The 13,486-nt window shown below is 45.6% G+C and overlaps 1 protein-coding gene across 1 annotated transcript; it reads left to right on the plus strand.

The window, feature by feature from the left end:
- Nucleotides 1-5,123: 5,123 nt before the first annotated feature.
- LOC148224926 (uncharacterized) lies at nt 5,124-9,877 on the plus strand. Its single transcript, XM_088160199.1, has 3 exons — nt 5,124-6,272; nt 8,716-8,763; nt 8,850-9,877. Exons 1-2 carry the CDS (start codon nt 5,133-5,135, stop codon nt 8,722-8,724), a joined length of 1,149 nt encoding a protein of 382 aa, XP_088016325.1. The 5' UTR covers nt 5,124-5,132; the 3' UTR covers nt 8,725-8,763; nt 8,850-9,877.
- Nucleotides 9,878-13,486: the final 3,609 nt, after the last annotated feature.

Below are 13,486 nucleotides of genomic sequence, written 5' to 3' on the forward strand. Positions count from 1 at the left end.
CGCGGCGGGCGCTGCCCCGGGCACGCCGGGGCGGCCGGGGGTCCTGCCTGGGCTTTCGCTGCCTCTGCCTGCAGCCCCCGCCACGGCGGCGCGGAGCGGCTCTCGGGGCGTCCCCCGCGGCCGAGCTCAGCCCCCGGCAGCGCGGCCCGACGGCGGCACCGCGGGGCTCATGGCGGCGTCCGGCGCTGGGGCTGCTCCGGGGCTGCCGCCGGCGCGGTCACTTTGCTGGGAGGGAGAGGGAGGGAAAAAAAAAAAAAAAAAGTTACGAGAGAAAAGGGGAGGGAAAACAGCAGCAGCGGAGCTTTTATCTGGGCTCGCTGCAGGCTGCCAGAGTCACTCCCCCCTCGGCTGCGATGCGCAGCGAGTGGCGGGCCGCCCCGCACACACACACGCCGTCGGGTCCAGCGGTGCCGGGCCCGTCTGCCTCTCCACATGGGGCAGGAAAAGCAGCTCCCGGTGTCGCTTATACTTCAGTGCCGCCTGCACCTCGGTGTCGCCGCGGGACGCCCACGTCGGGGGCGCGGGGGAAGCAGCCCGGCCGGGCTGCGCGGACACCGGCGCTGCGGGTCCCGAGTGCTGCCGCTCTGGGACGGTGCGGTTGCGTTTCGGGGAGGGATCGAGTAGCAGAGGACAGCTATTTTCCGGAACGATCGTTCCCGAGGTGCAGCCAAACCCCCGTCTGATTCTTCTGAGCCCCGCGCCGCGTCCCATTCCGTCCCGGCTGTGTCTGGCAGAGATGATGTCTCCAGGAAAAACTTCCAGCAATAAACAGGATAATCACACTGATGCCTTGAGAAGCTGGAGCAGAGGCTACACACAGAGTTAAGGGGAACAGAATGGGTATTTTGTGGGTGCAGTACATGGGACAGAGAGCTCGGCTTGTAACTGTGTTCTGGCCCACGTTTCTCTTACCATCCTCTGAAACACCTAATTTGAGCGTGCATGAACGTCAGCCCCGCAGGCAGCATGGGTCACCGAGACCTGTAGCTCTTCTGCTGAGTACCTCACGGCCACAGAAAAAGAAAGGAGTGGGACCAGTGGAGTTAAGCCTCCTCAAGACACGTGTTTATCTTCCATTGACACTTTCTCTGTTCCCACTCTGAGCATAGGTAAGGAAGTATTTACCAGAGAGACAGAACAAGCTTGGGAAAAGCAAAATTGTAAAGAAATGCAGAAACAGAATGCACAGGGAGGGACAATACCATGCAGACCCATGAAGGCAGCCAGATGCTTCCTCACCTGGAGTGAAGGAAGCCACCCGTCAGATGCAGAATTTGACTCCTGCCTCTTCTCCTAGTGGGAATATTGAGTCCTCCTCCCCTCACTGGGGGAGTTCAGCAGCGATGCTTGTCAGTTTCTTTCTGGATCCCCAACACCGTCATTTACTCGGTGTTTAAACCTTTTTAAGTAACCTTTAGCTTCAGGGGTAGGTTCGGTTCTGTTGCTATTGTGTCAGTGAACGCTACAGCCGCTACATTTTTCGAGTTGGAAAGCAAAACACACAACACCAAATCCTGTTTTTCTTCCTGACCTCTGCTTTTGTTTATGGAGTAAGTGGAAGGTGCCCAAGGACAACTGTGCAAGTGGCGAACCTCCCCAGTCTCAGACGAACTTACAGTTAGACTGCTGATTCCATGGGGCCTAAGCATCCTTCTTTTGACTTGAAAACCCATCAGCTCCACAAACCCTCCAGTTTCCCCTTAAACCCTAGTGCAGAGTTGTTGTGCTCTCTGGGGTCCTGGAGCTAATGAGGTAAATGCTCTATGGCAGAACTTCTGGTTTCATCAATAGAGTAGACAGTTCTCTTCTCTGTGGCTTTGTTTAAGGTTCATAAAGAGCAACAGCACACAAGTACATCTACTTTCAAAAGTACGTGTTCTGGTTTTAGGTAATGTTTCCAAATGAGATTTTTTTTCTTTTTTCTTTTTTTTTTTTGGTATGCAAAGTAGCTTTCCCCTCTTATTTTAATAAACTGTCCTATTGCTTAATTCCAAGTTCCTCCACAGCTAAGGTTTCAGCTGTTTCTGTTTAAAGTTTCATTTCATTTTGCCTCCTCATTAATGCCTTCAATAAGGTCTCATGCTTGAGACTAAATAGAAGGTCTGAACATAAAACGATCTGCATATTTTTCTGCAGTTCTGTGCCCATTCTAGCAATTTGGTTGAGAGACACATCTGCAATACAACTATACATACGTGTGGCTCCAAGTTTTTCTTTTTTTGTCCTCTACAAGCATATCATAGGAACATAAAGGGACTGGCAGACATGAGGAAAAAGGCAGAGAGAGAAATTCAGAGCTGTAAGGAACTCATCACATGAGGAGTAGAGAGGACAATCACATTTGCCTCCAAAATTCACCAGAAACAGTTCTCGCCACTCTCTGTAGGGTGCACTGCCCACTTTGAAGGGCTGATACTCTTGGGCATAGTCAGTTGCCAGCAGGCAAACCTCCAAGTTTCCGATTCAGATCCTTACACACTGCACTCACAGCCTGTGAAAGGAGACTGAAACAATCAGATAAGTGCATAGTTAGGAGCATACGTCAGCTGATGAGTAGCAACTCTAAATGAAGTGGAGGCAGAGCATTCTTATTTCCACCTGCCTCAGCCCAGGTATTACTTATTGCCCAGCTGGTTTTCTTCATGAAAGACCCCATGAAAAATTCTAGCTTTCTTGAGACAGAGACCTGGAGGATCACAGCTGCAATTCAAAGAGTAAGTGCAGCATAGGTACAGAGATGCTTCATGTAGACAACTTTGCTACTGGTCTTAGCTGCTGTCTGCCTCTTTGACAGCAGAAACAAAAAACGGCAATAAAAGCACTTATTGATTATTTTTAAAGTTTCTGTTCATTATCACTATGAACTACATTATTGATCTGGCAACACCACCCTGAAATAGGCTTGAGCTCTAGTGTGCATGGTACAAGCACAGGACAAAAACAGTCCTAATTCTCAAATTTTACTGATAGCTTCCAGCCACAAGATACTGTCTGGGCAGCCATACCTGCGGAGGATTAGTGAAATAATGCTAGTTGATCCGATGTTGCTACCCTTTCTTTTCAGAGGCAAAACACTGGAACAGGCTGCTCAAGGAAGTGGTGGAGTCACTGTCTCTGGAGGTATTTAAAAAACCTGTAGAAGTGGCACTAAATGATTTCTACTTATTCCTTCCTTGCCTTGACCTTCACCAACAAAGTCTCCCAGCCCTTTGTGCCTCAAGGTGAAAAAATTGTAAATAGAGGAAAAGGACCAAGTCATGGATCTTTTCTTGAGGGGTCACAGCCCATGCAAGTCTCAGGAACCAGTGGGGATGAATTAGAGAGTGCTCAAAGAGCTGAATGATGTCACTGGAAGGCCACTTTTTATGTTTGAAAGGCCATCAAAATTTTGAGAAGTACCTAATGGCTTGGAAAAGGCTAAATGTTGCACCTATCTTCAAAAAGAGCAAGGACTACCCAAGCTACTACAGGCTGGTGACTTCACTTCAGGAAAATCACAGAAGTTCTCTTGGAAGCCATTTCTGGGCACATAGAGGAGAAAAAAAATGTGACTGGAAAGACCCAGCATGGATTTACCAAGGGTAATCATCAGTACAGGAACAGGTTATGGAAGCCCTATCACTGGTGGTTTTCAAGATCTAACTGAAGAAGACACTAAGAAATCTTGCCTTAGTTTAGTTTTTGCCTTTGTGTGACCAGGAGGTTGGACTGTAGACCTCTCAAGGTTCCCTCCAACTTGAGTCACTTTCTGGTTCTAAACAAATACTAATTTAGAATCAGTCAAAAAAACATTAACCTTCGGAAATTTTCAGAGACTTTGTGTAAATGCCTATCACCTGACCTAATAACAAGTGTGTTACATGGGTAAGTTTTAGAGGAACTATGGTCTTATTGTTGTTTTAACAATGTCTGGTTTTATTGATGCCCCATTAAACTGAAATTGGAAGGAGATACTGTCACCTGTTTTGGTCGAATTTTTAAAAAATTATTTTTTATCAAAATGAGATTGTGTTCATCTCAAGAATTAAATAAAACCTGTTTTGTTAAGACTTCTGAAAAATCCCAGAAAATGAGGGTGATTTGGAAAATAGTAACTTTTTGTTGCTCTAATTATTGCTTTAGAATTTATTAAGCATTTTTTTAAAACCCCAAAGCCACTCTTTTACCTTTTTTTTTTTTTCTTACAGAAAAATTCTAACTTTGTCATTTCTGGGATTTGATTTTTTTTTGGATAAAAAGATTTTTATCTAAAATGTATCTCTTCCGGTCTTTCTGTGAAAATGCAAGTGCTGTTATTTTTTTTTACAGAACTTTTGTCTTTATTGGAGTGGAATTGATCTATAGGCAATTCAACACAGCGCTCAAGAGAAGTGCCCAGAAGAGAGAGTGCTACACAAGTGTTTGTGGAAGCAGCTGTGGAGTGGGGTGCCTAAGTCCACACAAGGAGCCAGCACCCAGCTTTGGCTTCAGTGGGGGTCAACCTTCACCCAGCTGGTGACCTACACAGTGCTTAGCCAGGAAAGCTGAGTCTGTGTGACAACACCCAAAATAAAAAAAAACTAAAACAAACAAACAAAATCCCTAAAACCAAACCAACCAAACAAAAAACTCCCAACATTTTCAGTAAAGAGAAAAAGAGGCTTATTTATACAGGAAGGGAGAAGTGATGTAATGCCGTTACTCCTCGAAAAGTTTGCTATACTGAAGCAATAATAGTAACATCGGGGTTACACTACATATCCTTACAGAAGTTATATATACAGCGTGCAAATATATTACATAGCATGTCGTATATATAAATAAGGTGTACATATTTGTATATATGTGTGTATATACGTACATACTTATATATATATTTATACATATATATATATTAATAGAGCATGCATATATATTCAGCGGTATTGGGGGTTATTTTTTGAGAGAGAGAGAGAGCGAGAGAGCCAGAGCATTACGCTCCCGTGCTCCCGTCCGGGCCCTTCGGTGCCGCACAGACGGATCCACGGAACGACCCGGGGCCGCTGACGGGAGGGGGCGGGGCCGGGGCCGATCGGGGGCGGGGATTCGGTCCCTGGCCCCGCCCCGCGCGGCCCCGCCCCCCGCCGCGCGCGCCGCCCGGAGCCGCCGTGCCGATGCCACGTGGGAGGCGGCGGAGCCGCCGCCGCCGCCGGGCCGGAGCCGCGGCCCCGCTGACGCTGGGGACGGCGCTCGCCGGGCGGCGCGAGGAGGGGAGGTCGCGGAGCCCCCGGGACCGCGCCGGGATTGCCGAGACCCGATGGGTGCTCGGCGCGGTGGCGCCCGGCTCGCGGCTCGGCCTCCCGGGCCTAGAGGCGCTGGCGGCAGCGGCCGGGCCTAGAGGCGGCTCCCCGCCCTGGGCGGCGCCCTCGCTGCTGCAGGTGCCGGCGGCGGCCCAGCCGGCCCCGCGGCGGGACGGCAGCGACCTCCCTGCCGGCGCGCCCGCCGCCCTGGCCGTGCTGCGCCTTCAGCCCGGCGCCGAGGGCTCGGCGCGGGCGGCAGCGGCGGCGGCCGGGGCCGCGCCGCGCCTGCGGACCGTCTACGTGAACCCGCGCTGGCTGGAGCGCCAGGCCGCGCTGGGGGCGGCGGCGGCGGCCGCCAGCCCCTGCGCCGAGGCGGCAGCAGCGAGCGGCGCGGCCGGGGCCCCAGCTCCGGCCCCAGCCCCGGCCCCGGCCCCGGCCCCGGCCCCGGCTCCGGCTCCGGCGGCGGCTCCGGCAGCAGCTGCGGCGGCGGCGGCGGCGGGGCAGGGCGAGGCCGAGGCGGCGGCCACCCCCTACGTGGGGCTGCGGCGGCCCTTGGGCTACAAGCTGGCCAAGGCCACTAAGGAGCGGATCTGGCGGGGGGAGTTCATTGACCTCTTTTCCTTGCTCCACACAGAGCTGGCCCCCGAGCACGGCCCGCGCCCGGGGGACACGCTGGACCAGTGGGTCTCGGCCTTCCTGGTGTACGCCAGCGTGCTGTGCGAGAAGCACCCGGCGCGCTGCGGAGCCATGTTCAAGTACCTGGACACCATCCGCAAGCTGCACGCCACCTACGGCGGCACCTCCTGGATGAACTACGATGAGGACTTCCGGCGGCGGGCGGCCAAGAACCCCTCACTGCCCTGGGGCGACGTGGACTTGGACCTGTGGATGAAGTGGATGGCGCCCCTCAAGTCGCTTGTCCCCAGGCGCCCGCGTGCTGAGAGCGAGACACAGGCCTCGGCGGCCCAGCCGCCACCACCAGGCCAGAGCCCCAAACAGGAGGAGAAAAGCCAGGTGTGATGGGCCGATGGCCGCGTGTTTCTCTGCTCTGCTGGCTGGGCATGGTGCTCCCTCGGATGGGAAGAGGAGAAAAGGGCAGTTGGGTTGCCCTTGTCTTGGTCGGCAGGTCTCGTCTCATGGCACTGACCCTTTGCTTGTGCTGACCATGGGGACACGGTGTCACGGGTGCCCAGCTGGCCACCGTGAGAGGTGTGCACATGGATGGATGCTCTGAGCAAATATTTAAGCATTTATTGCTCCAGCCACCAGAAAATGGGAACCCCACTAATTCCTTCTTCTGGTATATTTTTGCATTTTCCTGAAGATATTAGAAGAAAGATGTTCCGTGGTTTTGTTCTTTTCCTCTGAGTTGTCTTTAAAAAATCAACTTTCTCAGCAATACAGTTAACTGTATGTAAGGCAAAGAGTACAGACTCTCCTGTTACTATGGGAGTATGTGGGCAGTTGCAGGCAGCGTGGGATGGCAAAAAATTGATATGAATAAAAGATAAACTTCAATAAGAATGGCTGCAGTGTGCAAATTCACAGTGATTTTAAGATTAAACCTGTTTTGGGGCTCACTAAATTTAATCCACAAGTTAGAACCTGTTTTGTGGGAAATGATGAGTGTGATTAAGAGAAGTAGGGAGGATTTTGTGTACTTGTTTTGCTTTCATTATAGGCATCACTGTATGAATTTGTATAACCTGTGGTGGATGCAGGCAGGTCTACCCTTTCTCCTGCCTGAGGCATGACGCTGAGCTCCACAGCTACAAAGGGCTTCCTGTCTATATTAGGGGTTGTGCTGCTTCTCTTACACTGGTGACTGAAGTCTGCCAAATCCCCAGCACAGAAAATGCTGAATGTTGAATTTCATTCCAGCTGAATGGTGACAGATTGTGTTATCTTTGCTATGTTTGTTTCTAATCAAATATTTTTTTACGACTGTAGAAAGAACTTTTTCCTTCCAGAAGAATTTTTGCTAAGTTATCTGATGCTGTTTCCCTGGGATTGCCATTACAGAGGGGCTAAGTTCTTTGGCTCATGTTAGCCTGGTCCCTTTTCAGGCATCTGAAAGTGCTTGGTATATCACACCAAGTCTTGCCTTTGGTACCTATCAAAACTAAATTCTCTAGGCCAACCTGTAACAAAGAAAGGGAGCAAACACCACGCAATAAGATAGATAAACTCAGGCCTGTTGGCCTTGCACCTTCTGTGGTTGATGCACTTTGTTGTGCAACTTTTTCTGATATATCTGTTTACGTTTTTCCAGTCTCAAGGTGAACAGCTCAGTTCTTGTTTTCTACAGATCTTATGTGGGCACCAGGTGGGCAATGGTTTATAGCTTTCACCTCATCTGAGACTGGACCTTCAACTTGTCATGTAACCACTTTTGTAACTTCTTCCACAGCAGCTGGTCTGTCAGTGCTGAGCTTTGCTCAGTTGTCTGCTGAGGCACCAGGGGTCTTGATCCCATATGATTTAATGGAAATTTCCTGGTTGATTTTTATCAGTGGCATTGATGTATTTTCCTCCCAGAAAGTGTGTAAAGAAAAAAATAAATATGTTTATTTTAACCTAAAAAATACCAAAAGTTTAATGTTTGTAAAATGAGTAGTACTTTAGCAACACAATGAAAAAGTAAAACTTATGTAATTAATTATTGTGGTTTCAGCCATCTTTCTGTTTTTAGAGCAGTTTTTAATTGGTAGCATATAGTCTCTTATAATTGTTTAAAAATGTCCTTAAACGAAATGATGGTTTGAGCAGCTGTCAAATGTAGATGAAGCCTAGGATAAAGCATGAGTTTATCATTGTCAAGGTCGCAGCAAGAAAATATTTTCTTGAAGGTGACCTGTGTGTTTCCCCATATCTCCCCAGCTTCTTGCAAGCTCTGTTTATGTTGTGTAAAACTGCTTGAGTAAAATAAGACACGACATCACACTTGGGCAAAAGAACTGGAGCATTAAAACGGCAGAGAATAGCCTTTTATGGGTGTAAGACTTTGGACAGAACCTAAACTTTTCCACATTCATGCTGTCAAGGGAAGAGGAGGTGTTTTAACTTTTTTCCCAGATTGTTGGCTTGAACTGAGTTTGTTTTTGTGGTTTCAAGGGATAGTCTTAAGCAGCCTGATTGGATTTCATTCCCCCTTTTAGTCCAAGACTCCTAAAATTTCAGCATCATTTAGTTTAGTGCCTGTATCTCTAATTCTGCATTTCCACAGATGGTAAAACAGTAAAAATGAAGTCAAAGTATACAAAGTGTTGTGTCTGAAGATAGCTGTCCTTTCTAAGGCACTGGTGAAGAGCTGTAACTTTACACGGAATGAACAAAGTGAGAAATCCTAGTTTTAGTTTGAGTGCGATAATTGGCGCGTGTGTAGGATAGGTGAGATTCATTACTGCAAATTTATGTCTGTATGGATAACTTCAGACAATTCTCCTTTTTTTCCCAGACTCCATGAAAACAGAAGATCAGTTGGGATGGGAGTCAGACTAAGTGGGTGAGTTTATTTATAAAACTGAATAATTTTGGATTTTAAATATTTGCAGATTTGTTAAATACAGAATTTCTTATTGGTGCCAACAGCCTGACTCCGTTGGTGTTTAAGTGGAGCTCTGGTATTCTAGTGCATTCTTTTACCTCTGCTTCTGTTGCGTTGCAAGCTGTGCTAGAGAAGACGTAGGAAATTCATTTTACCCAATCAGCAATTGTAACAATGGACTACAAACCTGCAGAGCAAGCCAGTTTGCTGGAAAACAGGAATTCCTGCAGCGCAGCACTTGTCACAGACTATCCAAAGAGGGCAAAGATTCAGGAAGGTGAATAAATTGAACACTGGTTGAATGAGGTCAGGAACACTCTCCCGGAGGAGAATCCTGCCCTAAAATACTACTTTGAAAGTAAAAGCCAATTTAATGCGCAGATTAAACCTTCTCATTTGACCAAACTTGTGTGCAATCCTGGATCTTTGCAGATCACAACCGGACACTTCAAAACCCTGTGTATTATATTTGTTTAAAAAAAATAAATCATAACTTGTCTTGTTACAGCTGTTACTTTTGCCATTTCATTGAGAGTATCTGCAACATAAATGTATATTTGACTCAAAAAAGTATCATACACTCGGGATAATAACTCAGGTTGTCAACAGAATTATTCTGTGAGGCTCAGTATCCTCTCTCCATTGTTCTACATTAACTGTTGCTGTCATTGCCAGATAGCCCAATTGTGCATTACAAAATTCTTCATCAATTATAATGACTGACCTAAGTTATAATTCTAGTTTTTATTCTAGTAGAATACTTAAAATCCTGACCATCAGACTAGACCTTAGTAGTCTGGTGTTCATGAAAATCTTTTTCACTCATTCACAGTTTTTGTTCTGCATCTTTCTCCTTTTTCCTCACATACTAAGGGGTATGGTCAAGGTAATACTGTGATCCAGTAATGCGCATGATGGTAAGGGTTTGCCTTTAGTTGTTTCAGGAAAAATCTGCCATTACTTCCTCTCCCTTTCTCAATATTTCCAATAATATGCATAACATAAAATGTTTGTAAATTGATATCAAACTGTTTGTGACTTCACCTAAATAAATTTTTATATTTAAATGCTATTCTTAATCTTATCGGGTTTTTTCCTCCCTTGTTCTTATATTGCCACTTTGCTTTTGTATTCACTTTTTTTCATCACCTGACTTTTTACAAAACTTCTGGTTTTCAGTTATTAAAGCAAAACTGTATTTTAACTAACGTGAAAATAAATCAGCCTTTGGAATTTTCCTCCAATATTTTGCATAAAGGCTTCATGATGTAGCTGTAGTTGTAGCTTATTCGTCTGCCAGCTTTTGAGACAGTGATAGCACAAATCAGACCTTGAAAATGAAATAGCTTCTGTACTGAAATACCAGTATCTTAATGGCCTCCAAACTGAAACTGATCTAGTGAATGCTGAGATTCCTGCATTTGATACAGTAGAATATAGAGCAATGTTACACGTTACAAAAATACTTTTTGTTTTCAAGAAGAAGCTTAAGCTCAATCATCAGATCACTCATACTATTTTTCCCTTGCCCTTCTGTTTTAAGAAATCAGAACTTGTTTACTTGCTGGCCTGTGCTGTCTTTGTTACCATCATTGCTACATGAACCACATGGCTGCTGCATCACTGCGGGCATCTCAGCCTGAGCGAGTGCTGTAATAGTGGCAGGATTTGGGGAGATGTCTGGGAAGAGGTGGATGTGGAGTGAGGAAGGGTGAGCAAAAACTGGTCTCATCTGTCTCCCTTATGAATTGTAAAAGTGTGGGTCTTAACCTACAGACTCAGACCAGCAAAGCAGCAAGGGTTTTGTTTTTTGTGTCCTCTTTGGGAGCAGCATAGCCAGCTGGAGTCTAAAACGCTTCCTAATGTTCTTTTCTGAGTCCTGCCAAGAATGTTTTGGGTTTGTTTGTTACTCTCTCCAGCCTTCGTACAGTCTGGTGCCCTTCCTGGCACTGTCACCGCCCAGTCTCCTGGTTGCTACTGGTTCTGGGTTGGACCACCCTGTCTTCCATATCTGCTGTAGAGAATTGCCAGAGCTGTATCTTGTTCTCCAGTGTCAGTGGCTGCTTTAAAGTTACTGCCTTCTTTCATAAAGCAATTGTGTTTCATGTTATTGGCAGTGATGTTTTTGGAACATGTGGGACCTCCTCCCCTCTTGGTTTTTCTTACTCACTCTGAGCCACCCTGTAATTTCACTGTGGTACTTGTGCATCCTTGCTTTAGGATTTATTGTTGCATGTGTGCTTTGCCTCTCATTGCTGTGCTGTAAGATTCTGCAGGAAATTTCCTTCTACACTAGTTTCTCATTAAAATGTTGGACTTGAAGGGGTTTCTTCGAATTTCAACAGTTATTGCATGGGTTTGCCTCAATCCTTGACAGTGGGATAACCCTTTAAGTGCTGTGTGAGGACAGATCGCACATTTGGAGAGAGGCTTGGGATTGAACCACGATTCTGTTGCTCTTGGGGTAACTGTGATCTGCAGTGGAAACCAGTGATACACAGGAGTTATTTTTCTATAAATACTATTTATGTAAGTGCTGTTTCATAGCATGGGAGAATGTCTTTCGTGTAGATATAATTTCTTATGCTTTGCTCAAAAGATTTTGAGCATTTGTACAAAGGTGCTGCAGAGCTTTTCACTAAGACTGATGGAATTTCCAGTTGGGAATATTTGTGAAGTGTGTGGAAATTGATTTGTTTGGGAGAACCAGCAGCTTATGGAAAAACAGTTTTCTCTCAGTTAATTAGAATTAAGGAGCATACTTTTGAGGAGTAATTTCAAATAAGTTTATTTTTAGGAATTTCTAGCAGGATAGCTTTTTTATCCCACACACGTGTTTTTTCATGTGCTAGATTTATATGCATTGCTATTGCAAAGAACAAATCAACACTAGTGCAGTGTGATTCTGACAGTACAAATTGAGTTGCAACACAGGAATAAGACTAAAGCACATAATTCTTTAAGTAAGCTGACATGCTTGGGCAGTTCAGAGTTGAGCTGTAGCAGAAGTAGAGTCAAATAAGTGGAATTTCTAACTTCCACCCATGTGCAGCAGTTCAGTTTGAGGTATTTGAAGCATCTGAAAAGACAAGGCTGTTCTTACTCTTCTGGCCTTATTAGTACAATGATGTATCTTTAAAGGTAAGGGGACAGCAGAATGTTTTACATGTGAGGCAGCCTGTTGCATCTGCAGTTGAGCAAAATTATTTCTGACCTGATGAGATCTTCTCAGTTACTCAGTGTGACTTCCAGTTTAAGCTGCAAACATTGGTTTCCCATCTTCTGCTCTCTTGAATCATCTTACCAACTTGGTTATCTTCTTTACAAAAATCTGGTGAGCACAGCAGACATCTTCTGAGGGCAGCATCTGATCAACCTGTCTGTATGTGTGGAGCCTTTCGCTCGGTGTGGGTAGTTCTGCCAAGCCGTGTGATCTAGCATGAAGGAAATCAGAGTGTGAATTTAAGTGTGGCTGGGTAGAGAGCACACAGGAGGCTCCCCAGCTACCTGCAAGGCTTCTGTGGTTTTTAGCAGCCAGTAGCATTGGCAGTATTTTTTTTTTGTCCACTCCTCTGGTAAAAATCAAACCCAAAAGTTCTAGAGACTGTTGTAACCATTGAGAGAAGGGATGTGTCTTAGTTCTAACAGCCTTGGTGTTGGTGGAAATGTTGCCTGGTGAAGTGACCAAACTTCTTTTCAGGTCATCGGCTTAACAGGGACTGCAACAATTGATAGTGTATGTGGGAGTGTTTTTGATAACTCTTCCTACAAATAGATAACGTCTCTGAAAACTTGGCTGGAGAAACTATAAATATCTTATTTTCCCCTCTTGTTTTGGTACCCAGGTTTGGTTTTTACACTGTCATGAAGTTTAGCATGCCTCTGCCCAACCCAGTAAATGACACTTTGATCCATAAAATCTGGGTCCAGCAGTTTTGTTTTTTTCTTCACCTGAGAATTCTCATTGAAACTACTTGGTATTGGTGCAGTTTAGCAGTTTACTGGGCAATCAGCTAAAGAGCAGCAGAGATTTAAATAGCAGGAACATGTTTACAATATCTTTCTATTTGTAAACTTGAAATAATTCAATAAGTATTTTACCTTTTTTGGTGGTTGTAGCTCTTTCTTTACTTTAAAGCGTACTTTATTTTCTGCAACGTCTCAGTGCATTGTTGCTGTGTCAATATTTCCGAGGCAGCAGGGGAATGTTTACATAAACACACTGAAGTGTTTTCTTGAAATTTTTTAATTGCAAACATTTGTGTCCATAAAATCCTTTCCACAAAATTTAGGTAGCTTTTTTGTTTATTCTGTTCAAAGCAAAACCCGGATCATATTCAGTTTCCAGATGTTTTTTATTTTCTGAACTGTGCAATATGAGCATTTTATCTGAACCTACATGAGCACTTGCAGAAGATGTCACTTGCCACTACAAATTGCAGTTCTGATGATCTGAAGTAAGGAGTGGTTGTTAAAAAACAGCTACATTGCTTACACTGGTTACAGATATAAGCACCATCTGCATTGCTGATGCTCAGTGTCCATAAATGCCCTCTCTTACCCCCGAATATGAGATTAAAGTAGTGGGCAATAAAGTGTGCTGATATTCGTTGGTGGGGCTGCTTAATTGATAATCTGCAACATGGTAATATGACAGTATGGTGGCAGAGGACCTGGACTG

The sequence above is a fragment of the Sturnus vulgaris genome, chromosome 2, assembly GCF_052056855.1.
Source record: "Sturnus vulgaris isolate bStuVul1 chromosome 2, bStuVul1.hap1, whole genome shotgun sequence".
Lineage (NCBI taxonomy): Eukaryota > Metazoa > Chordata > Aves > Passeriformes > Sturnidae > Sturnus > Sturnus vulgaris.